The sequence below is a fragment of the Lichenostomus cassidix genome, chromosome 10 (assembly GCF_008360975.1).
Source record: "Lichenostomus cassidix isolate B80296 chromosome 10, HeHo_3.0, whole genome shotgun sequence".
Lineage (NCBI taxonomy): Eukaryota > Metazoa > Chordata > Aves > Passeriformes > Meliphagidae > Lichenostomus > Lichenostomus cassidix.
This window is the reverse complement of record NC_139491.1, coordinates 14,568,126-14,596,004: the sequence shown is the minus strand read 5'-3', so window position 1 is coordinate 14,596,004 and position 27,879 is coordinate 14,568,126. Positions and strand designations below refer to the sequence as shown.

The 27,879-nt window shown below is 37.6% G+C and overlaps 1 protein-coding gene across 8 annotated transcripts in view; it reads right to left on the bottom strand.

Moving 5' to 3' along the window:
• TJP1 (tight junction protein 1) overlaps positions 1-27,879 on the bottom strand; it is a 158,956-nt gene that overhangs the window by 123,772 nt on the left and 7,305 nt on the right. For all 8 annotated transcript variants that reach the window (XM_085070783.1, XM_085070784.1, XM_085070786.1 and 5 more), the window contains exon 2: positions 25,970-26,102. In XM_085070783.1, the coding sequence (XP_084926909.1) occupies positions 25,970-26,102 (133 nt within the window). The remainder of the gene's footprint in view (positions 1-25,969; positions 26,103-27,879) is intronic.

Sequence of the window (27,879 nt, the reverse complement as noted above, 5' to 3'; positions counted from 1 at the left end):
CAAGCTCATCTCTTTGCTGGAGCAAGGAAATACCCACAGACACATTAAGGGGGTTTGTTTCTTCATTTCCCAGGAGAGAGACAAACCTCCTCCTGCCTTCTTGTGCTACAGTTCACTGGCTTTTATTTCTACTCCATTTCATAGCAGGAACTACTCACTTACTGAGGTAGTCTAGCAGAACAAAGGAACCAAGTGTTAAATTAGGAGTATAAACCCCTAATTTCTCTCAAGATTTAAATTTCCATTCCCAAAAGAGAGATGAAATTTCCAACCCAGCAGCTAATGCAGCAATAATTGAAGAATGTTCTGTGTGTTGATTACCTCACAGATAGGAAAGAGCCTGTGCAGGTGGCTAAACTTACTGGATCAATAGTGAATACAGATATTTCAGATTAATGGATTGACTCCTTTGTGGATGGTTACTGTCACCAGTGCAGTACCTTGGCCAGAATTTCTGCAGCAGAACACACCAAATGGAAGCAGGAATGTCTCTGATTGATACCACACCACTTCAAAGACAAAATACAGCTGTAGCTGGTATTTCTGTGTACATGTGAATAATTTTGCTGTAGTATTCTAAATTAATTAAACTACTTTCATACCCAGTTTTGTGTAGACATATCTAAATCAATTAAAATAACACTCTGAGGAATTAGATTCATCCATTAATTCATTAAATCAACTTAAAACTATAGAAGTGCAGCTGAAACAATTTAAAGTGCATCCACAAAAACTAAATCAATTGCATTACGTGAGTGTAAATTATTAATCTAATGAATCCTTTACTGATTGCTATTGATCTGTTTACTAGTAAAATAAGTATTTTCTAATTGGCATTTTGAGCCAACCCATGTGCCCTCTAGTTTCCATACATGCACACACAGGAATGGCTGCATGCATCCTCACACAGCAATCTTTAGCCAAATGCCTTGGGGTTTTCTTCAGACTTAAGGAATGTGCAGCTTCTTTTTACCAGAGTTACAACTGGAACCCAACAGTAACAGAAGTCACAACACAGCTTTTGAGCTGCTGCACAAACTGAACATGCTTTAAAATTGGGCATTTAAGAATTACAATTATCAATAATGGGATATTAATTGAAATTCTGGACTGCATTTGGCTAAATCTGTCCCTGCAGAGGAAACAACACATATAGTCTGAAATGTATAGGGTGCTATCTACATATTCCATTAGCAACTGAATAGATGTGTCTGTTGTGACCCCTAGTGATTTTTCACAGGGTGTTTCTAAATTTCCAGTGCCAGAGATGCTCCAGACCTCTGCACACAATATATGTGGTCAGACCCCTCAGTGTGACAACAGCCCAGTGCCACCTCCTACCTGTGTCCTGCAAGCAGTGAATTTGTGCAGAAACATAAGTTAGGGAATAAAAATACCAACAGTATCTTTCTTTGGGTAAACAAGGAAACTCCCAACTCTACAACAGAACAAAATTGATATGGGTGTCTGCTTCTGAGCCTGCTTATATTGGCACAAGTAAGAAAAGAGATCAAAATGAAGTTACCAGTTGAAAGCTACAAAATACAATTAAATCATTATTAAAAGAATTGATTCTAAAGACTGAGAAAAATAGCTTGTTATTTTAGGAACGCAAACAGCTTCTAAATATCATGCAAAAAGTTTTTGTAGAATTCGGCTCCTACAAAAATAACTTTAATATTACGTTATAAATAACATATAACATTAGCAAAATTACTACAGTAAAAAAAACCTTGGCTTCTAACAAGTGGTTATTTAGGAATTGTATTTTAAACCTGGAGCTCCTTCTCCATCCTGTAAATTCTCCAACTCGTTTCTGTAGAAACACTATTCCTTTATTCAGCAGAGCAAAGATGGAGATCTGCCAAACTGTTATGCAAGATAATGAAGCAGTTTCTCAGAGGGTGAGAGATCACATGAAATCACATGCACTACAGAAGGATTAAAATTTCAGGAATGTTCAAAGTTTTACCTTCCATTAACTTCATAAATTACATGACATTTCAGTTTCAAATAACTACTTTGCTCTCAAAGTTTTAAGAGTACATAACAAACTAAGGACTCCTGTTTTTAAAACCCTATTCTAGTTTTACCATTTTTCACATGGGCAGTAAATTAAAATCCTGGATGAAAGAAAAAGAGGAAATTTTGTGTAACAATGACAACTGCTCAAACTGAAGCACAGTTTTTAGTCTACTCTTTTTTTTCTGCTAAAAATGATACAGATAAAACTAATATTTCATAAAAATCCAGATTTCTGCATCGACATAGATTTCCATACTTGCTGTGATGTATTAGCTTACATTTGAAAGGCTCCTTCTTAGGCTCAATTCCTACTTTAACTCTGCATGTCAGGATACTTTTGCCCACATGGAATTTTATACTTCAGTTTCAAAATAACAATTTTGTTATGGATTTTGTGAGTAGAACCTGTCATAATGATATAATCACAGAAGTGATACTTCACATAGCACAAGTCACAAGGGGGCTGCACACATGTATTTTACCATCAATCCACAAAGAGTTACTTTCAATAGTTGTCTCCACTCCAGCATTTCCTCACAAGAAGTTCAAAATTTACCTTTAGTATGAATCACTTGTTTACAATCCGTTTGTGAGCTGTGCTGATCAGTGTCCAGCACCTCAAACAATTCAGTCCTGAAGGCCTAATGAGAGGCATTTCTCATCAAAAGTCTTCTGTGATGATACCACGTGAGATAGACAGTGTGTCCTCAGATGATGTTTGGAGAGGAAAAAAAGGTTGAGGGCTATTTTTTTGTTTGGCACAATTAAATTAGCTTTTAAGTTCATGAACTTTTTATTTTCACTTTTAGAATATGTAACTAAAAAATACTAAGATTTTGCTTTTTTTTTACTGGAAAATGTACACCTTGAGACCAAACACAATAAAAAGAGGCACATTATATCTACTACCATAAATTTTAAGCTTTTAAAGCATTAAATTTCCTACATTGTACTAAGTAGTCAAATTAAACCACTAAAAGAAAATGATACCTTAGCTGTCCCTTTAGAGCTTTTCCCTACATTGGAAGAGACAGTTATTTTAAGGATTAATTATACATATAGCAATTCAAGGCACTGACTGTCCCCAGAGCCTGGAACATGCCTGGCTAGTGCACAGCCTCAGCATACAGGTTACTCACTAAACATGTAACAACTGCCTGCACAGCTCAAATGTGCCAGAGAGGTCCCACAGACTGCTCCTTACTGCCCCAAAGAACATTCCAAACTTCAAACCCTCTGTCAGAGTTATGGGCCATTCCTTGGGAATCATTTTTTGTTCAAACAAGACTATTACAAATATACAAACATATATATTAAAAGCTTCTAAAATGAAAAGCTCCAAAGCTCAGCCCCTGTTCCACATGGTGGCAGAGAAGAAGCCTTATGTCCCAGGACCATGTCAATGAACCAGTATTCCTCCTGGCAACCTCTCAACTTTTAATAGGTATGTGTTTTATTTATTTTAAATTAACAGACTCTGAGAGTTCACTTGCGACTACTGTCAGCTAGATAGCTTTTCAGTAATATCATAATAGTTTACTTAAGATCCTCCAATTTCACAAATGACTTCCAGTCATGAGATGTACAACTTTACATCCTCCTCTACAGATCAGGCAACCTGAAATACACTACTTTGTTAAGCTCAGAATTTTACCCAATATAATACTGAGATACTTGAGAAGACAGCTGCCATACCATTAAACTAAAAACCACAGCCACTGCTACTCAGCTTCTTGGCAAGAACTGCCTGACAGTGCAGAAATAGGATGCTGGTCTGCTCAGTCATGTGTCCCTTTAGACATTGGTAATATTTTGTCATTTTGCCAGTATTCATTCATGCCTTTTGGATACGATACATCACAGCCACACACACACACAGAGATGCTCTGGCTCAACAGTCAGTTATTACCTGACTGGTCTGCAGGTCAAAGTTTAAGCAAATACAGAGGAGAAATGTTGCAATGGGATAATTGTATGTACAATGGATCAGTCTCAGTGTTTCCAGCTGAAGAACTACAGACCATTCTGAAGTAGGTAGAGCATTAGAGAGTATCCCTGTGGAGAACCTTGTGCTGGCAAGAGATGGGCTGGATGACCTAACAGGACTTTTCCATCACTAATATGATTCTCTGAATTTCATGCTTTTTGACAGTATTACAAGGTTCGACAGGCATTTCTCTTCAGAAGAGGGATTAAGGTCAGTAAGAATCAGCATCAACTAAAAAAGTGCACATGAGGCAATTGTGATTGCAGTAGGCAAAAAGACATTCACAGTCAGAAAAGTATACACTGCTTGTGTGTTCTGTACATGCAAAAATCCATGATGCAATTAAAGATCTATATGGAGGAAACAAGGAAGATGAGACTCACGCTTCCACACTGGTTTTCCTGTTACAGGGAAAGAAAAGTGTAAGATGCTATAAAATAAAAACAGTAAAGGTCTAATACCTTACACAAAGCAGAAGCACAAAAAATAAATACCAACTTTAAAGATGGGCTTGGAAACAAATGGCCCAAAAAGTCAGTCATGTTAATGAGTTTTCATCATTAAAAGCTCAATGCCTATTAAGAACTGAACTTCAGAAAACAAGTTTTGCTGTAGAATCAAAGGAACACAGGAAGAGGTTTCAGAAAAATGTGCAGTATCTTTAATTCATTCTCCTATGTGTTCTTTCACAGGGACTGTCACAGGGATATGCTTGTAATCCCTACTAAGGCAGAGGGATAACACCATACAGCATATCCAACAACCATAAGACATAACAAACTTGAACAATCTATGCCAGAGGGACCAACGTGTGGCTCTTGAGCTACATATAGTTCTGAAGCAGCTCAAGTCAGCTCTGATCCATCACAGGGTCAGCAGTGTGGCTGTCCCGGAAAGTGGCTGCTCCGGAACTGGAGTGTGACAGTGAGTCACTAAACAGCTTCTGAGCTGCTTGGTCACCATCCAACCCAGCTGTGCTCCCATCCTACTATTTTTAAAGTTGCCCTTCCTTTCAGTTCTCTAAATGTACCAGCAAGATGCCCCTGCAGTGTCCATGGAGTGTTGTATAAACACGGATAGCAAACCCAAATATTCAAACTTTAATGTTGAAAATGTTGGTAATACACTGTTGGTGTAGAAAGAATAATTATGTAACTATTATACTCCCATCGCCATATGATGTTACACATTCCATCTTCTCCATAAAACATCACAGAGATCTACCAAAGATCAAAGAGAATTCAGTGTGAGGAAAGAAAACACTTTGTCTTCTGACACAGAAGACTGCAACTAAGATGGTACTTAATCTATGATGACACCTCATCCTTCAATAAGCCACCTGCATGCTTAACCCTGAGCATGCTTCTTTTCCAAACTGATTTATTACCTTCAACTCTTTATAAGAAGGAATTAGTCAAATCAATTTAACCAGTCAGTTGCATAACTCTCAATATATAGGCAGCAGATTTGGCTCAAAATCCAAGACACCAACATCTGCTTGGTGAAATCACTAGTGTTTTCAGGAATCTTACATTCTACGGAGGTAAAAGAGAGGAGTTAGAAATTTTCTGGAGAACGGACAAAAACTCCTCTGAATTATTCTGACACAGAATTTACTCAATGTCCAGTTCTAGGTCCCTGATTTTCTTTCATTAACAGTTTTAGATTTCATTTAAAGCACTCTCAGATCTACAGCTCAGAATAAGAGACAAAATACAAACATTTTTTTCAAAGATAATCTGCAGGTTTTTTTATGACTCGTGCTATACAGTATTCTGATGCATTCCAGAATACAATGTGAACTTAGGTCTTGAACTGATACTAAAAATTATTTATCTGCAACATAATTTGACATTTAAAGACAATTTACTCATAAAACTGACAAAATTCCTTATGCCAGCAGATTTTGTAGTTTTCCATAAAGAAACATTAAAAAAGGAATTACAAGTTCAACACAGGAACTATTGGCCAAGACACAGAAGTGAAGCCAGCTGAGGTGAAAGAAAACTTAGTTCAAAAGGGTTTGAAAATAGTTTCTATACATATTTAAATATTCTGGTACGTGTGTGGGCTGGGCTTAGATCTCAAGGGAGAAGTAATGAGATAAGCCCTTCCTGCTGGTAAACAGTAACTGCAAGTCAGCAGCTTTGTGATTCCACATTCCTGGTCTTTCCCATCCTCCTGTCTGCTGCTTGTCACACTGTAAAAAGCTGGTGAAAGCAAAGCAAACCGGCTCAGTTAAAATAGGAGTCTTTAAAAATGTATGGTGTTTCAAGGATTTCCTGTAATCCAGCTGCTCAGAACAATAACCAACCATCTTCCTATTACTTTCATAATTGTATCAAAGATATATTAGAATAAATAAAGGTTTCAAGCTGGATTGACTCAAAAGCACCGGCAAACCTGTGAACCTGTTCAAAGACAGAACCTGCACTGTGGCTATACCACACCTCCCACCAAACCAAAAGGGACCTGCTGAGCTGTGCCTGCAGATGTGGCACACCCTGTGCACTCTGGAAATTCAGTACCCACACAGGTACCCTACTGCAAGCACCCGAGAGCAAACCTTCACACAAGCACATTCCAAAGGACAACAACCAAAATGGGAGGATGGATAAAAGCCAAATTCTCTGCTCTCTCACCTCCACATCAGATCTTTTCATCAGACACCTTTGTTCACATCTATCAGGAGGGTGTGATTACCAAGTGCTCTAATTGGCATTAGTGGGAGCAGTACTCCAATTCTGAAATTGTAACAATCCTCTTCTGAGCATTCCCTCCTGACTGCTGGACACCAGAAAAGAGCAATCTCATTTAGAGTATTAAGGATTTAAAGAAAAGCTATTAAAAGTGAAGCAAGATAGCACTAATGAGGTCTGAACACTATATGGCAATAAATAGACAAAAATAGTGCAGTAAGATTAGAAGTAGGCATTGACAAAATTGAACTAAAGGATTTCCACTCAATTAATGTTTGGTATTTTTTTATTTCATTCTGCATTTGCATTATTATTAGCAGTTTCCTTTCTGTTGAAGCAAGGAAGTGAGTGGTAGAGCAGCAGAAATAAAGCCAATGGGATGGTGAAAGGTCCTTATTGAGCAAGATGCCTCACTTTGGTTCTGGATGTCCCTCTGTTTGTAAAAAGTATGCACAGGGTTCCAGGTTTGCTGCTTGCTAAGAAATATTGCAATATATTGTTCCTTGGCACATTGAATAAATATAAAATGAAGTTCTTTAAAACACAAAAAATCTCAAGGCTAGCCAAGATAATTAAATTTTATGAAACCTGTGCTTTTCACAGAACTATTCTCTTGTGCTAAGGTAGCACAGGAATGTTTTAGATCTCTTGCTCAAAACTCACCCTTAATGGTGAAGGCATATTTTGGCCCAATATAGAATTATCATATTGAGTCAAAATCTGGATATAAAGTGAAAAATAAAAAATAAACAGTTTATTTTTATTATAGCAATGAATTGCTCCATAATTCTGACTGAATCTCCTAGGGATAGTAATCTGTAGAAAAATAAAAAACATATGCAGGTGACATAAAACAACTGGGAAGTCATAACCAAAAGATGCCATGAAAGCTTCAGAAATCCAAAACAATCAGGATGAATAGGCAACTTAAATACAAATAAAATTTAATGCCCAAAAATACCAAACAGAGCAAAGTTTTTGCATGACAGTTGTAAATTAATTCTATCAAACCAAAAAATTTTGTGACCACTGTTTCAATGGCAGAAAGCTCAGCAGAAACATTTGATCATTCTACCAAAAAAAGGTAACAAAGTGTTAAGATACTTGGGGAGCTGAATGAAGATTAGCACTGAAAACACTGTAATTCCCTCAAGGAATAAATAATAAGTTCTTCACCTTAACTCTATGTTTATGAGTCATTGCTTCTAAAAAGGGAAGTGCAGACAAAAGATACAAAACGGCATAAAAAATCTCTTCTAAGTCAGAAAAGGACTGCAACTGGGCAAACTGATAGATAAAAATTACATTTTTGTCTCAGAGAGAGGATTTAACAAATTAATATCTGAACTTCCTAAAGCCCGTTTAAAAAACATAAAAAAGAACAAGCCTTTTTAATTTGGTTAAACTACTGAACTCATTGCCAAAGGAAGTGTTCAGGGCAGAAACTTCACCTCTTCTGTGCGTACACATTTCAAGAATATACAAGCACTGTCAGCAGTTTTGAAAAAGATGTTAAAACTTTGGATTAAGGCCTAACCTAATTTCTTCTGAAACAAAAGCAACATGGAGTTATTCAGGGGAAAGATTTTTCTACCCATGTTTACTTGAAACATCTCCAGCATCTGGTTCTGGCCGTTCTCACAGACAGGAAGCTGCACCAATGTAATCACTGTGTGCTATCATTTGCTACCCTCAATGACATCAAGACTACATAAATAGAGCATTTAATAGTTAGGAGAGACCATGGCTTTCCTTAGGGACAGAGTGGTCATGTGCTAATGATCCATCACCCAGACAATGTAACCCAAATGCACAATTCTGTACAAATTGTACAAATTCCTTCTACTGTTCTGTACTGCAATGTTCTTTGCAGCAGAGCAGTTCTGTCTCACAATATCGTCCCACTGCTCACTGCTGGTATAGCTTTCCTCTCCCTGCACATTTTCAAAGAGAAAATCGTGACTGCATTGAAAATGGACAGGGGAAGCAGAGATGCAACCAGAGATGAACTGCTGGGTGATGCATTTCTGGCTGACTGATATTTCCAGTTTCTAGGGATTATGGAGAAGAATATAGCTGAAGATATGTCCTCTTCAGTTAATTTTCCTGTGTTATTGCAGAACATATATGAAAGTACATGTATTCTGTGAGAAACTATGCTATCAATATGTGTGATTAAGTCAAATAAGTTTATATATCAGTCCAGTGTATGAGAAAATTAATTAACATATTTTGCATGCAGAGAGATGGATTTCAGCCAGCACAAGCCAGAAGGAAGGGGATTCAAGCGCTGAACATGGTGTGAGACAGTCAGAACTGGCATCAGGAAAAAGCAGGTAGGAGGCTAATTAGCACAAGATTTGGAGAATGGGAGAAAATGCAGCAATATGAGAGAAGAAAAGCAAGTGGCTCTTATAAAGAAAACTCCAGTAGGCTTTCCAGTGGATATATTCCTACTTTTTAAATAAAAATGCTTGACTATTTACTAATGAATTATACTAGCTTCTCAGACCCTACCTCTGTTCTGTGAGTAGATTGATTGTGATATAATAAATTTCCTATCAAGCACATAGACATTCATTTGTGGTAAAGCATTCTCTTCAAAAGCTTTATAACAGGGCTCAGCATTAATCTATATTTGTGAGGTATACCTTGTTTAATGTTTTACATAGGCACATACATCTACAAAGTTACAGATGCTACCAGCTAAGATAGTTTGTCTCACCAATTCTAGCTGCTTTTCCTACTTAAAACTTCATTCCTTCCTTGCATTCAAACTGAAATGGTGAAACCCTTTACATCACTTCTACATTTAGCCTACATACAATTGTGAAAAGATGTTGGTGTCAAAGCTGCACCGTGAAGGAATTATCACAAGTTCTGAAATTTCTCCTATCACTAAAAGTGTAACAAGATTAGTATGAAAATGTGGAATGCTTAAAAGAAAGGAAGGATAAAAAGAAGAGTAGTCTAGTGTATAAACCACTGTGTACCACTACTGCATTACCACAGGGCGTGTCTTAAATGCTGCAAAAGCAACAGTGGATGTGCTCTGTGACCTCCTTGAATGATGCCTCACAGACTGTGACACTGCTGGTTCTTAGAAGGACAGAAGGACACTAGGCTTGGGGTGGCTCTCCAACAGCAGTTACAGGATTTTCCTACATGCCTTTTGAAGAAAAAAATACTCAAATATCCGAAAAGATCAAAAAGCAAAGTCAAGAGAGCCGGATTACAATCCAATAGTATTTACTTATTTTGTAAGTTCATTAGTTTGATTAATTTTATATACTGAACATCATAGCTAAGCAAAGTGCAAGTGAGCAAGTCAGAGAACTGTCCCTATGGAACATGAAGTAATTGTTTACTCAAAATTAATCCATCATATTTACCAAGCAAAATTTAAAAAAAAAATCAAAAATAAGGAAACTGTTCATTTTGTTTAAAGTCTGTACCTTTGTATTAAGAGACTGGGCCAGGACAAATCACCTTCTGTACTTGAAAATACTGCAGCTCTATTACTTGTGGTACTGTTCTGCCAATATTCAAACAGCTTTAGCTAAATGTCAGTGCTTGTTTTTTGTATAAAACATATACAGCTTTGAGAAGCAGTCTACCCAAGTTTATACTACTTTATCTGTAACATACTTTCAACATTACTCTTCAAACTGTGAACTATCTGAGCTCTGAGAGGCTTAAAAAGACTGAAGTTTTTTATTTGACATAATTTGATTTCATAAAGAATCTTTGACAGTAATATAAGACAATATTACTGCATAGTACTTTAATACCTTCTTTAAAGACTAATATTCCTCATTCAAATGCATTTTAAGTTATTTAACCAAAGAGTTGAGAGCAGGCTTGGATGGTGTTCCCTCTTTTGAGTATCAGAATCATTTCTTGAAACATTTAATTTCCGCAATTTACTCTAATAAATAAAAACACAGTTTATTGGGATTCAGTACTTGGACCCTGTCAAGCTCTGCAGCTGATTCACCCTCATACTAAACACTTAAAATCTTGAGCATCCTTAGTTTTTTCTGCTGACTCCTCCCAGCAGCTAGATTAGATGAATCTTCTTCACTCAAAACAAGGCTGAAATCCTTAATTTCTTGCAGCCCTGAGTTATGTAAGGCACCCCGAGCAGTGCAGAAGGTGTGTGAGAGGCTGGCAGGGCTCCTGGCAGCGCCGAGGTTGGCAGCTGTGCGGCTGAGCGGTGCCACCCTGCCCCAGGGGAGCTGCTGGCGAGGGGCACAGGAGCTGCCGATGTGGGACACAGCTCTGCAGAGAGCTGTCCCCGAGGACGGGACAAGGGCAGGGAACTGCAGCTCTGAGACCACATGCAGGCTGGCTCCAGCTGTGCAAGGGAAGGTACAGTCTGGTTTGGTCAAACGGCTGCTGACAGCATGCCTTGCTTCCCACTGCTTCTGCCCCTGCTCCTCAAAGCTGCATACCCTGCTTTTGGCTGATTCTCCTCCACCTCCTTGTCTGCTCAGGTTTAGACTCCAAATTCCCTTCCCTTTTCTATAGGAGGCACAGTCCCTGCCAACTTCCTACTCCTGGCCCTGCTCCCAGGCTTTCTGCCCCTTATTAAAGGATAGAAAACCTCCAAAGGAGATCACACTTTCTTTACATAATCTATTTAATAATACTTTTCAAGTAATTCAAAGCTAACTCTCACTCCTGAAAAGATCTCAAAGGACTCCAACAATTTAAGAGACTAAAATCTGTGTTGAATTATTGAATACAAAGGATGACAAAACCCACTATTGTGGGCTTCCACAAATATACCCAAAATACCACAAATGCTGCCAAGTTAAGTCAGTCAAAACTGTGAGTCATAAGTGACTTAAAAGGCATAAGGGCTGAGCACTTGAGTTTCTTTCACATTTTTTTCAGGTCTGACACTTTCTTTGTCCTTTCTCATTTGAGCTTTTGGTATATACTATAACCAAGTTCTAACGCTGTTCCCACAGCTACAAGGGAGAGAAGATCAATGAAAATCTTCCCCAGGAAGAACAACTTAAAAAACCACATTGCATCAAAAAGGTTGGACTAAAACTACAGTAAATGGCAACACCATATCACTGGGAAGCCCAAGTATGCACCCTACTGGTGTTTTTCCAAAATGACCATGAAAATACATTGTATTAACTGAGAGGAAGATTTTGATATATTCCAATCTGTTTGTTTCAAAGACCCTTCAATTAGGCACACATTTCTGCATTCATGTCATCATTTTTGTTTACTGTATAGTTACAATTAGAAATTATCTAATTTATCTGCATCAAAGATGGCACACAGAGAAATCCTGACTAGACCAGAGGCTCTGATTTTTTTTTATTTCTTCAGGCTCCTAGTTGTAAGCAGCAAGGTAATTACTGCCCACTTCTGAGTTTAGCATACAAGTTAGTTTACATATCACATAATACATTTCTCTCAATGCCAGGTAGACTGTGGTAGAATTCCAACATACATACTGGTATTTTTCTCTATGCTCCTTAGCACCTCTTAAATCAGAAAGGTCCCAGAAACCTTTCTTGTAGAAGAATGATTTCCCACACCCACAGCTTCAAAAGTATATCTAATAATAACAGTTGCTAAGATGACAATTCTTATTAATTTTGAGCATCTCCACAGGTAATGTTCAGATGCAATTACCTTGAATTAGGTGTCACCCTAAAGCACTACCAAAATCAGGCTCATTCATTAGCCAGGGAGCGTAAAAACTAATAATTAATGGGATTTATTCTTCCCATCTTGTTCCTTGTCAGCAAGCAACTGTCTGAAAATACTTCTCTGCACTCCAGAAAACAGAAGCAGCAGCATAAATGAGCTTTTCATATGTTCTGCTGAAATTCCTGCTTTCCCTGCACCACTACAAGTAAACAGTGTTTGTCTGACACTTAGGATTCCCACAATAGTTTTAAAATATATTGCTTTATCCTCTAATCTCACATTATGAACCATAAGCACAATTAAGACAACTGACATTCTCTGATTTTTTTCCTTTCAAAGGGCAAATATTTTTTAAAATATCTACACCTCAGTCCTCTGCCTCTCAAATGTAGTTTATTTCACTCGAGGTGTTTACTCAATGATATTTCTACTAAGAACATTTGACCTTTAAACAAACATTCCAGACTATGTCCTTTGGGTGAAAACACACTGGTTGAGTTTCCTTCCACGTGTTCCCCTCCAGCATGTTTGTTTTGTTCAATCCCATATTTATCCTGCTCATTGATTCTGGTCTGCCAACACCACCTCATTTCAACAAACTCCATTCTAATATCCTTATACAAGGTCTTCCCCATTGCTGGGATGCTGAACATCCACTTCCACTTTTAATTAGAGCAGGCACAAAAAAGGCAGTATGGGTGTCTGTTTTAACACCAAGGAACTACAGATCCTGACAAAAAAAAGGAATTTCAGGACAAATTCTGCTCAATTTTCTGAATATTTAGAGTATCAAAGTGAAAAGGTAGAACAGGCAAACATTTAAGAGTTCCATGCAGTACCCTGAAGTAAATTTAAGGGAACTATCACTGTGATGATAAACCATCTATATCTTTTTAATTCCACCTGATACATCTGTACTAGTGAGTTTTAAACACATTTTTACATAACTGATGCTTAGAGAACTGAGGTTTTTCCTATGTTTGTAGCTAATCTGATACAGTAGGGCTCTGATGCTAACAGGGTGCTCTAACTACTACTGCAACTTGAATAATAATCACCACAAAAGCTGAAGACAAAAACAAGAGATGACAATCTGTGCCAACATAATTGTAAAAGCCACTGTAAGCCCTAAGTAAGGAAGACCATTAATGGACAAAATATAATTGCAGATCTTCAGCTGGTCTTGCTAGAAGTCTTGAAGTATGACCTAGTCAAGGACAGCCAATGCCTAATCCCAAACTCTTGCTAGAAGTCTTGAAGTATGACCTAGTCAAGGACAGCCAATGCCTAATCCCAAACCTGCATAGTGTGTTAGCCCCACCAATTTATTAAAGAAGCTTTTTGAAGGTGTGGTCTGAAAAGAACACAGTTCCATACAGAAAATCCTAGATTATCAACTGAATTGAAAGTTTATAAGAAAGATTTATTCTGGCAGGGAGTTACTTATAATACTTTGCCTGACACTTTACACTTGCAATTGCTGCCCACAGAGGTACATTTCCACAAGACAGTATCAGCAGTAGATGCATAACACTGCAAATTGTGCCTTATCACTTCTGTGAGCACTCCACAGAGTGCAGGCACCATTCTAAGTACCATCTTAAACAGAAAAGTTTGCAGTGGTAGAAGAAAAAATGAAGCTCCTGTCAGGAAATTTTAGGTGGCTGGGATCAAGTCCAGCAAATCCTCCTGACTCATCCATTATCTTCCTGGTTTTGCACTTGTTCTTAAAAATTGTCTGTTTTCCATCCTAAACTGTATGTCTTCATGGATCCATCTTAAAGCCTTAAAATGCTCCCACAGGATGCACAGCAACAGATCTGAATCCATGAAGCAGATACTTCATGGATTATAATCTCTTACTTGCAGTATTAAAGTATTGGCTGCAGAACTTTCAGATTAATGCATCACATTTCTGGGCATGAACTCATTCTAGCTGGCCTGTGAACATTCCCAAGAATTGCTATGAACTGGAGAAATGAAGGCAGGCCAGTTCAGTGTGCTTGTATCCCTGGATTGTTACTGCCTAGAGAGTACTTGATTCTGTAGTAATCATCCAGGTATCCAAAGCTATTTTGTTATATTGCCCAAAACTGCTGCGAGTGAATGCAGAGGAAATACTGCATCCAATTACATCTTTTAGTTACGTGTGCAATATGAAAACACCTGATTTAGGCCATCCCCACCTTACCTTGAAGGTAGAGAACACAAAAGCTATGTAGTTCTCTGGTTATGCAAGCACTGGGAGATAACCAAGAAATGCAAATTTGGGTTATTTGGTCAACCATGTTTCACAGGGATCACAAGTTTAAGAATGAAATAATATAGACTGCATATCCAATTATAAACTGTGAGAAGCTTTCAAGCAGCTGTTGAGAGCCTTCATTTGGGAGCTCATATACCTATCTCGTTACAGTAAATGAATCATGATTTCACAAAGCTGTTTTTAACAGTCCACATGTAAAAAACACACCTAACAAAGGCCAGCTGAAGAGCTGCCTGAGTGCTCAGGCAGCATCCAACTTCGATGTGCAGCTTTGAGTGGCAATCATATTGTTCTACATTATCAGAGTCAAGTACATAACTGTAATATTACAATAATATAAGAATATTATAGGACATGCTGCCTTCCCAAGAAGGGGAAAACAAGAATTGTGTTTGTAGCTCGGCTATGTTGTACAATCTCCATGTTACCCTGTAGTACGTGACTTCACTATTTTTCCTTTATCTGAAGGACTGCAAGAAACCTCACTGAAAAGCATATTGCTCAGACTTCAGTACTGCATATTCCTAACTTACTTTCCAAGCAGGTTGAGAAAGCACTTTCTGGCTTCTGAACATCCAAGCAGCTCCAAGAGCATATCTTCTCCTTGCTGATTTTTCCCCTTCTTTGTCATTACCAGCCTTTCAGCCCCCTTTCCCTGGGCTGTCCTCAAGGACAATGCAAGGCAACACATTATACAGCTGGAGAAGTCAGTAGATACCAAAAGTTGACTATCAAATCTTCATAGAAATACGAACACTATTATTTTCTTTCCTTCTATTCATGCAGTGGTATTCACCATGGTGAGAATAGGATATGTACTTTGCAAATTCTCTAGCTCTTAGGGGTGCTAGATAAGTATAATGATAGTGCAGCCAAGATTGCTAAATTTATTACAGGAGCCTGTGATCCCAATAGTATATTGCTAATAACAGTGCCAAATATCCAAAGGCAGCTGCTCTGTAGAGGTTATCCAGTCCTGTATGCTCCCTCACAGAATACTGCAGAGCAATAAGCAAAGGCATATTATACCAGGGGGAGAAGCAAGCTGCTCTTCTTAGATATAGACAAGTCACAAACATCCAATATTTCTTTGAAAAATCAAGGAAAACTGTGCCAGAGGACAAAAAGGACATCTGTGCCAAAAGGAACCAGAATCTCTGCAAACTGAAAGTGTCTCCACTGCTGCAAGAGCGATGAGCCAGCCCACGCTAACTGCCCTATTCCATTAACGCAGTCTAACCCTTTTTTCAGTCTAAGCACAGCTTATAAACAATTTGTTTTCCATTCACAGCCCCAGACTTCAAAAATAAATTTCTCTGGACTAAAAAAACCCAACGTTCTCCTCAAAGTTTGCTATGACATTTTTGCAAATTCATGCAGTCTGAATTCCAAGGTGCTCACCATCAATCTTTTTTATTTTATTCTGCATTTAGGTTGAAGACTTGGGTGTTGGGTGCAATGTACTTCATTTTCAACTTTCAACGCATACAATTATGTCTCCATTATTTCAACAACATTTTCAGTTAATATTTTTCCAGTGACTGCAGCAAAACCTTATGCTACAGCCCATATTTCAATTTTTTTTTTTTTTTTTTTTACTGCTGAGAGTATCCTGTCAGTTCTTCTACATTAGTACTGGCGCATCCTCTTAAAATAAACCATCTGCTGAAGGCAAATTCCTTTGTTCCCTGCCTGGGCACACTCCCCAGCCATTTGGACAAGAAAGATGGGAAAAAGGCTAGATGGAGAATTCTTTGGGATGATGAAGAATATTCCAAAAAGCGGTATTTTACTTGAGTGATAAATGACACATTCCTGAATACCCACTGGGACTTCCAGAGAGCAAAGGAAAAAAGGTTGGTAAAAGCAGACCTTGACAGGGTGAGGATGACATTTTACAACTGTTGTTGAAGGACTGCCTGTGTAGGGTCAGGCCCTGCCCTTGGAGATGTTTGCTACTGGCAGAGATGGTACAATGTGACAGGCAGAGTTTAGTCAACAAGACTCTAAAAATTTATGTAGAGATCATGCTGACAAAAAGTGACCCTAACCAGTAATATTTTTTATATTAAATGCAAAGTGCATGCATGACTGTACATATAATACATGTATATTTATATTTTTATATAATTCATATAGACAGATATGCACATCAGCGTCTGGATAGTGACAGATAAACTTGAGCATGGCTGACTTTAGAAAGAAGAATTCTGCAGCTGCTTAGGCACTCACACTTTTCATCCCTTTGTGTAACTAAAAAAGACCTTCTTCCAGTGTGTAAGGAAAGAAATAGAACCCAGTGCTGTGAAATTCTACTTTGAAGTGTTCCAGTAGCTATCCTGACTGGAGTATCTGAGTAACAGCTACGGAATACTTTGATTAACATTTCTTCTATCGTAACTTAAAAAACTTAAAACTTGAAAGAAAAACAGAAAAAAAAAAAAACTAAACACCTTCTAAGGAGGCCAAATGTATTTCAAGACCTTGCCCAGCCTGCCCTCAGCATCTTTAGCATTTGTCCAAGTGCATCTTTGGGCTTATTGAAATAAAGCTGAGTATTACTGCAACACTTGCAGACATTCTGTCTGCATCATTTCCACATACATCAGTACCTGTTCCTCGGGAGTACTTCTGTAGAACCTCCATACCAAACTGACCTGACTGAAATCCTGCTCGGTGAGAATACCAACTAACAGGCACTTTAAGAGAATCCCACTTGGTGAAAAACTTGAGGCTTAAAATGTCTTAAAAACCTGAAGGCCTTAATTTTAACTGTGGCTATTGTCTTTGTGCATAAGTTATGAAGATACTCTGATTTTTCATGTAGATCAATTCCCCTATTTCAGGAAGAAAATATTCTTCCGTTCATTTCAGTGCACAAACAAGTTTTAAGTGCATGTGGAATACTAATATTCCCATCCTTAACCTTCTGTATTTTTGCCAGGCATGGATCAAGGAATCTTGTTTCTGAGACAGTAACAGAAAGTGAGTGTCTGAAGGTCACAGGAAACATTTCAATTTCTTTTACAAGAAAAAAGAGCAAGAAAAATTTCTGTCGCCACCAAAGACTGGATGCTGTCACTGACTGTATTTGCACTATAGGATCATTATTATTTCCATTAAATTATTATATCTTTGCAGACATGCCAATGGTGCCCACACTTAGTCAAGTATTTAATGACAGAAAATTCCAAACAGCTTTTGCAAACAAAAACAACATATTTTGCTTAATAATAAAAATCAAATTTTAAAAGCCACCAGAATTAATCACCCAAACTCTAGTTTCCAAGAGGAAACAGTTCTGGTAAGGCAAAAAAATTAGCAAAAGCCAAAAATCCCAAACATTCAACAAACCTAAACTGAAAAAACCTCCAGCAACCTAATAAAAATATTAAAGCAGACATGCTACTAGCATATACATTCTAGTGATATATTTGAAAAGCCACTCATACTGACACTCCTGTTATTTGCTATTTTTAAGCACAAGGCTGAGAGCCTGCAATAGAAATTGTTGCAGTCTTTGCTTTCTCATATACAACAAATCTGCCTCTTTTTGAGCACAACAGTAGAGAAAGGTCAAACAAATAAAATCTATCAATACCAGGAAAATAGATTGAGCAATATAATCTTAACTTCTACTCTAGAAATAAATCTGTGAAGAATTTCTGGCATGAAAGATAAATGCACTTGGACTCAAAGCCAGTTTAGATTCACTCACATAAAATTCTTTTGGACAGAAACAATTATTTACTACACAAGTATCTAATGCCTAAGAAAACATTAAGGTATCTAATCTGCAATAAGAAACCTTGATTTTTCAAAAAAAAAAAAAAATTACATTAGCATTGACCTAGAGAAGCTTACATTTATATGAGTGTTATTCTTTTCCCTGAGTCATCCCATCAATTTACTTTAATACAACACTGATCATCATGTGGCTCCATATAGAGTTCAGCTCCGAAATTGAGACATTCAAGGGAGCTCAGAAGTATCTCAAAAGCAGAGCTAGTGGTCATTCTCAATCATCTCTCTGCTCCCCTGCATCTCTCTGGACTAGCTGAAGGACAAACAACTGGACCCTCATTCTGCTTGGGACTGCAATTCACTGGCAGGTGAGCACTGTAATATTGAGACTAAATACATGACACCAGCATCCTACCCAACCACACAAAGAGGAGCTGATATTATATAATCTAAAGACAAACTACACAATGGCCTACATATCTCCTGACATTTTAAGAAAATGATGGACCTGACAAGTCACAACCATCCGCCAAGTATAATGCTGGTGGAGTAATCAAGCAGGTATTACTCTAACAAATGCCAAAGAGTGTTTCAGTACAGTTCCATCTGCCCAAATTCATAATGCCATTCTGAGAAGAAATAAAAACAACCTAGAACATGCACTCACACAAAAATGTATTTCTAATTAAAATTAAACACAGCCATCAGTATAATGTCTGTTATGGAGTTAACATCCTTCGTAGACTTAAACTGGAGCACTGAACTTGTTGAGAAACATAAATCAATCAGTCTGAATCAATTCAGAAACACAAATCAAGGTCAATCACAATTCAGAATTTAGCAAATTAAATTACTTGTTCATTTATGGTTAACTTCCTTAGGTTAATCTTAAGGCTGCATAAGCTTCACCTAGTATTATGCTTGAGACTTAATAATTTGCCTTGACATTTAGAATAGCTCTTACATAAAACTTTGGATTTGTTTTTAAATAAAAAGCAAGATGACAGAATAAACAATGCTGAAAATATACTCCTCTTTCCCAGAGGAATTGTAATCTTGGATCAAAAGCCTGCAGTTTTTTTTTCCTCTTTCCATCAGTATTATATTTCCAAAGTTGTTCCAATTAAACCTTTTTCCTTCTGTATTGAAAATTATTAATTGCATATATTAAAACCAGTAGTACGTATTTTTCTGTTTTCTTTCCTATATACTTTAGCAATAAAAATACACATGTAAGATGCAAAGTACTTTCATTTCATTAACTGTAAAATGTGTTAACTGCTTGAATATTCCTTTTTTTTTTCATTATTTAAACTATCTTAGGTAAAATAAACAGGCCAAAACTGGCACTACTGTATAAAGTGAGTACTGTGTTCATACACCATCAATAGATGCAATTATTATAATAAATGGGTTACAGTACAACAACAATATTGTGAAGCAAGTCTAAGCTACTAGAGAGGATTTAAATCTCAGAAACAGCTGCATAACAACCACACTTCTCTGAACAGTAACAAATTAAGGGCATCCACAAGACTCCAGCTGTGCTAATGAGTTCTTCCTTCCACATCTACAGAGACGATCAAAATACCTGCAGGACTTTTTAAAGAACAGGAGCACTCTTATGTCTCCATCCTAAGAAATTGAGTCTGATACATATCATTTGTGTTATTATTCATTTCTCATTTTACTAGTTTTACAGATACATATTCAAATTAAAACACTCAGCAGGAAAATCAAGACAAATGGAAGTATAAAACCAGAATGATTTTATTAAAAAGAACAAAAATCAAGCTAGAGAATAGTATCTACCACCTCAGAAGTCACTTGTAAGATGGTTTAAAGGGAAGACGAGTTTGGGCTAGATGAAATTAAATAGAAAATGCAATAAATCCGTGCTTCACTGCAGACTAGACTGCCTTGCTCAGCAATATGCTCCATGACAATTTAACCAGTACAGTACGGTATCATGTTTTGATCACTGCATTTTTTTTTGACTAGGGGGTGGGGCTACTCACAGCAACAGTTACTCAACATACTGGTAAGGACATCACCAACAACAAATTGATTGTAAGCCTGCTGTATGCTATAAAAATCTACCAAGGAGATTGGGGAAGTGAAATAAGGATGTCACCACAAACATCCATTAAAGTTAATCACTAAAGCCTCTAAAGAGCCTTGAAACTTCTTTAGAAATTATAAAGCACGTGAAAGTGCTGGTAAGAAGAGCAGCAGCACAATGACACAGCCACTCAGTGGGTGCTGCTCCCCCAGCACTCCTCGCACACAGAGCTTGCTGGGCACACAGCCCCACAGAGCACGCGAGGTCAATCACTCCATCCTGCTAATGAGAGCAGGCAAGCACACAGAGAAACACCAAGTTTCTACAGCTCCTCTGCAAGAAATCATACAAGGTATTACACCCACTCAATGGCATAACACTTACTACAGTGCACTGAAAATTACTGTTCCAGGTGAACATGTGCATTCCCTATCTGAAGAAGGCAAACACGTGTTAGCTAATTCTCACTTTCTGACTATCTCTTCCTCTGGTGCCTCTTCCATTTTGTCATGCATTCCACAGTGCTTCATTCAGGCTGCTCTTTGTATTTAGATGTCTTTATTTTCTCCTCTTTTGGGTAATTTCCTACCCTACTGTGTTACTTTTCTGCTTTGTGTGCTGACATTATCGACCTCTAAAGCGTTAGTGCACAGTGATTCTAGCCAACATCACTTCGTTGGCAGTACATGGCAAGAAGAGACAAAACAATGCACCTGAAATGGGAATGACTAGAAAGGAATGGAAAAGTGGAAAAAAATAAAAATACTGCATTGTTATAACATTTTGCAAAAATATTCCTTGGATTTTTACTCCTGTGCAACCGGAGATATGCTTTGCTGCAGCTGCAGGTTAACTGAACCTAGCTGTGTGCATGTTTAGAGAGGGTAGGCTAGCATCAGCTGCTTCCAGCACTGGACTTGTTCATATTGGAAATAACTGCAGTGCTCTGATTTTCAAGAGGAGCTCCTTTGTCCACAAGGGCTGATCTTAGCAGGAAAGGCTTAAATCCATATTCCTTTAAAAATACGCTTTTCAAGGTCTGATTTCAGTAATTTCTCAAGACCAATCAAGGAGTTACAAAACTAAAAATGAAAAAAGATATCTTAGGTGTACAATCTCTACTAAAATTCATTATATGAGCTCCTTATAAAAGTTTTCAAAGTCTCCCTTTTGGTCACTCCCAGAAAACATCCGCACTGACTCAAAGGAAAAGAAGGAAACAGTTTCTCTGCCTCTACACATCGTAGGGGTGGTCAGTGTTCATTAGGCTATGAGATGTGCAAAATCTGTCATCCATTCAGCAACCACAAGACCCATTGATCCACCTCTGAGCTGTCACACAGCCTCCCAAGGTAGCTCACACACAAGTGAGGATGAAAACTCCCAGGGCTCTATCAAGCAGGCCAGTCCCAAATTGCACCTGCATCCCAACATGACCTTCAGAAGCCCTAGCACCAGTGCAGCACTTGAACAGCTTGAGAGCCATATGCAGCTAAAGAATCAAAGGTTAGTCACATCTTACCTATTATTAGAAGTAGATTGTAAGGTCCTTGAGAGTAAACACTTCATGTTTGCACAATGCCTAGTACAACAAAAACTCGGTCGATGAATTGGACTCAGAAGTGCTACTGCTATCCTGGGTAGCTTGTAAAAAGCCAGGGCTTGTTTGAGTGTTATAAAGATTAAAGCACAGATGAAATGGAACATTAGAATAACAAGCTCAATCTACAAGGTAGTAGGTACACCACATGTGCCTCCAAGAGCTGATAATCCTGTGCTTTAGCTTTTCTCCCTTTTTCTGCAACACAAGCCAGGACTTCTGCAACATTTCTGGGTTGAAAATAACCATTTACCAATATTCAACATAAAATACAAGTGTATTTTTTTATACATACCACTAAAACTGAGCTTTTCAAGGGCTAATATCTGGCATAGCACAGGATAATGATACTCCTTAAAGAAGAACTGAAGGGCAATAAAAGAGATTTTACTTAGTTTGGGCAAACAGGTCCTAATCTGACTAAGTGGTACCACTAATACCTGGAGAGGATAAAGAAAAACGGTGCAAAAAGTTGAAAATGGATACACATTTTAAGGGAGTTGCTGTGCTATCATTCTTTGGCTTAACATAATTTCATCACTTTATCTTCTCAGTTGCTGCCTTAGCAAAATTGTAAAAAGAGGCATCACTTACAAACCCCAGTATCATCCACTTAAGACAGCAGAGGTATCACTAAGAAATAAAGCTGAGGTTTTGTCAGCAGTCCTGCAGACTCCCACCACTTGTATCAGGATGAACTTAGTCCTTCTGGAAGGGTGTTATGAGCTTAATAGATGTGAGCCAGGTACAGGATGTTAATACAGGTATGCAGTAGACCAGCTGGGAGTTGTGTGCTTTGACAGTCTCACACAAATCACAGAACGGCTTGGTTTGGAAGAGACCTTAATAGTCATGTAGTTCCAACCCCTCACAATGGGCAGGGATGCCATCCACTATATAAGGTTGCCCAGGACCCCATCCAACCTGGCCTTGAACACTTCCAGAGCAGGGCCTCCAAATCCATGGGGTTTGCAACTGGTCACTGCAGCAGCAGACCACTGGATAATGAGGTTTCACAGGCAAGGACCTATCTAGCACTCTCAGGGAGATCACCCATGGAGACACACAGGTACAACCAAAAGCCATTAATAACACAAACTTCATATTTTACTAACTGCGGTAAACAACAACTTGGCAGCATCACCTTGTCACAGACAACCCTCTGAAGGCACCCAAGGTAGTCCCTCCCTGGCCTCTGCTGAACTTTTGCACATGCAAAAGGCTCTTCACTGGTTATCCCCTCCCTTGCAAAGAATAACCTGTATTTTAATGAGCCTCCCAGTTTAATGCAGCTCCCACAAGTTGTCCCCTGCGCCAGGTGAAGTCGCAGTAAAGTAGTAAACGCAGCATTTTCATGTATTGAATTTCTGCATGGCCATATTGCATGGAAATGCAGAACTTCCCCACTGGGGACACATTTATTCACTTGGAGAAGAGAAAGCGTAAGTTATTATTTTTGTCTTTCTGCTATTAGGATTTGTCCTCAGTAAGAATTTGCTGAGTGAAACCTCTAAACAAAAGGTTTACAAAAAAGATTAGTTTAGTATGTACACAGACATTACTTACTTTAAAGTGAAACCCAACAACATCCAGAATTATTAATGGATCTCATTCTCATTACATGATGGCTGAAACAAAGAGTGCACTGGATGCTGACATATAAGTCCTCCACATATTTAAATATGAAACTTTTCATCTTTGCTGCGCATAAAATGAGTATACTACAGCATAAAACAGTCGTAAAGAGGACATTTTCAAAAATCTCCTTTGCGCTTTAATTTTTATTTTTAATTTTGTTCAGTCTGCCAGTGCCTGAGTGTTTTTACTAGATGAAGATTAACATGAAAAATATTCAGTTCTGAGAGCACTCTTGAAAGACTTAGGCATACTAATTTACTCAATTATTTCTTTAGATCTATTTTTAATCACAATTTTAGAACAATAAAAACACAATTACACAGTATCAAGAAATACTTCAGTGTTACTCTAAACTATCTAGCAGCAAGAAAATCCATATTTTTAACCCTGATTTGTGCACTTAGCTAATTAAACTGGTATTATCCTTTCACGAGACCTCAGAAAAAGTGAACTTCCTTTCCTGATCCTAACTATCAATACTTAGCTATTAACGTATGAATTTATCCCTGTACATCCTCTACACATTTGTATGCTTCAGATACAGACTTGCCCATTATCATCTGTCTCAAATCTCTTTGCAAAGGTTCTGTGGCACACAAGAAATTCTTTTTACCGTTGGCTATAATCTCTTTTTCTTTGAAGGCCCCAAGAGTAGAGATAGATTTAGATAAAACTCCTTAATAGGACCACACAGATGAAGACCCATATAGCAGAAGGAAATTTTGCTCCCTAGGGGAATTTCTAACCTTCAGCAGAGCAATGATTACACCGGTCTCAGTGCAGTGACAACAGCTAGCACAGACACACCAAAGGCAGCTGGAAATGAGCAGCACAGCCCCAGCACAGGCTCCCTGCACACATTCCCCAGCCATAGCACCCAGCCATGCAGGACTGGCACTGAGAGAGAGATCTGGACACCACACAACACACTACACCCAAATCCTTGCTACTAGCTTCATTACTTCCTTCAACAGCACACAACAAGCTCTTTGTCCCAAAGATAGCGCTATGAGGCTTTGCAATTAGAAACAAAGCTGTCCTGAGGAAAAAAATACCAATTATGCTATTGGCATCATCTGTGAAAAACATCCCACTGAAAGACACAACACACTCGAACCACTGTTTATGCCTTAAAGATGTTTCCCCAAATCCCATCTGAACATTTTTGTGATATTGTTTCTAGCACCATGCAATGCCAGACAGTATCTTCACATCACTATTGATTTCTACATTTTAAAGACAGCACATATTTTTTAGCTCTTTCATCCTTGTATTTCATAACCAGTTTATGATTTGCCATATTCCTTGACATTAAAGTCAAGTATTTAAGTATTTAAAAAATACATTATTTTAGTTTATCAGAATATAATTTGTTTTGATCAAATTCCCCCCAGTGAGTCGGGAGGTGCAGCTTTTAATGGGTTTTGAGTAAACAATTTTTGATAAAATACTGCATTTAGGATTTGTTTCAATATTTTGTAAACACAAATAAATAAATATAAACAGCAGAACATCTACGCCCATGCTCCATATTCCTTCATATTAACATTGTACTTTCTTCCATTATTTGAATGCAAACAGATCCTCCTGAATTAAAAGTCGGGTAAAAAACTGCTCTAGTTTCCTCTTTCAATTCAAGAAAAATTCTGGTGCATCCCTTACACCAATTCCTTACCATGATCACATTGTAGTTTCCAAAACCATAACACAAACACATCTACCCCCTAACCAAAGAAAAGAAAGAGGTATATACCAGTACTGCCTAATGGTAGTAACATATCGCCTGTGATACCAGCTTTCAACTGCTATAAGCTTACACAACTTTCAGAAAAATACATTTCCTTTTCTAGTGCTTTATTATAGCCATATGCAACTGAAATAATTTTGTGGGTTTCGTAAAAATTAATGTTTGACTTTAAACACAACTTCCAAAGCCTCAATATAAAAATAAAATTTGAAATCTTATTTCATTTTTCATATTTACTCAATTTACAGTCAATTTCTTAATTTTATGCAGGCAACAATGCTAAGATTTGACATAAAAATTTATATCTCATGTTTGCTGAGGAACAAGAGTGTAGTTGTACATCCCTAATTATAAAAGGAACATCACTGTTCTTAATATTTGGCAGTGTGTCAATGCAATAAAAACATTAAGTACAGTACCTTTGCTAATGTGACAGGTAAACCCAATGCAAGAAGCAAACTGCTTTATTAATAAGATAGTCTTAACTTCATATAGGATAAATGTAAAAGATGTGGTACTTACAGTGAATTCACAGAAATCAATGCTATCAAGGCTTTTGCTTCTGTGTATTCTCCCTTTTATTCTTCTTAAAGAGGGCTTTCCCTGACTTACACTACAGGTAGCACCATTGGGATTTTCGGAAGATGGAGTAACCCTGCCAAACAAAAAGAGCCACATATCAGACAAAGAATAGATTCTTCTATTGGCTTAAAGTAAAAAATTTACAAAGGGAAACACATCAACATGCTTTACATACAAGAATGTCATTCGAAGTGACAGTTTTCAATCACTAAGTGCCAAAATAAGACCATGAGTATGTAGAAGTCTAGCTCCCATCAAGACCACACTGCTCACAGATTCTGTCAAACACATGTAACTGTAGTCACCTTTTTTGTACTAAAGTGAGAAGAATCAGATACATTACAGAAAAATATATTTAACTTCTGAAAAATTAAAAGGAATATTTTTTCTCTATTGCTTCAGTGGAAACCCAAGCCCTATGATAGATGTTGATGGCTGTCAGTTAAATCACCAGGAGCCTGGCAGTATTTGGCTTTTGACCTTTTCCAGTTTCAGTGCTGATGGTACTTCAGCTGTTCTAGCAATGAGTAACAACGAACAATAATGATGCTAATAGGATCTGTTAAAGTTATAGGGGTAATATATTAAGCAACTACACTTTATAAGGCCTTTCATCATATTATAATCTACACACAGTCCTAGGGGGAGTCCATAACTAAAATATTTGGAGGAAGCAATCCATATTTCAATAGGCTTGCTGGAAATTGCTAATGAGCAGAAGTAAGTGGGGTTAACAATTAACTAAGTGTATTAGGATTTGTGAGGTGAATATTTTAAATGCAAAATACTCCCTAGTCGGATCAGCACATTAGAAAAAGAAAAGCTCTATTCCAGCAAATACACTCATTAATAACTACCTACAAACGTTGAAGTCTCCATGTCCAGGTTTACGCTTGTTTCATATCATTTGTCAATTGCAGCCATAGACGATTGCAAAAACTAGCTTAACTGAGAAATAATAAATTTTTTTTTGCATTTCCCAAGTCTTTGTGCAGCAGTTCAGTATTTCTCTCTAAAACCATTAAGATTCCTCTCACAAAAAGATACTTTAGGACATTTTTTAGGTTCTTTTACTTAGAATTAGCAGCGTTAGTATGCACATAAGTGTCTGTGCAAAAAAGAAAGCAAGAAATGTTTTATAAATATGCATCACCAAAACAGGACATTGCATAGTGGGCCACATTAGCTCCTGAAATACACAATTCCAAACACAAAATACAATAACCATGTCCTGAATACACTTCTTTGATTAGTGAGACTTCCAGGTCTACACAATGCCATGGTCAGGATAATAGCCCTGTGGGCAGCTAGGGAGAAGTTACAATATCCAAACCTGAAAATTAAAGCAAACCCTTTCAAATCTCTTACTCAATTTATAAAGATAATGCCCTTCACTTTTTTTGTTTTTTTAAATTACTGCAACTACCAAATCACTATTTTGTTTTCAGATGCTTGACTTTGGGGGATTTTTACACATGCAGCTGACACACACACCAACATCTTGCTGTAAATTCTCTTGATAACATAGTAATGTGGCTTAGATGTTTTTTTCACCTTGGGTTATTTTATTACCAACTTTAAACTGCAAATTTTTACCTGAAAACACAACTGTAATATCTACACATGTTACTTACAATATGAAACTCCTGCTGAAACTGCACTGGATTTTTTTGCCTAATCATATACGGGTTGAATTCTGAGAAACATGCCTGGCTACTGCAGTAACATCTGTTCACATAAACTTCAAGAACAGAAACTTCAAGAACACCACATATCCCCTGCTAAAATATCTTCAGGAATTACCAGGACAAATTTCCAAAGGAAGACAACTGCTCAGTCTCAGTCTTGTT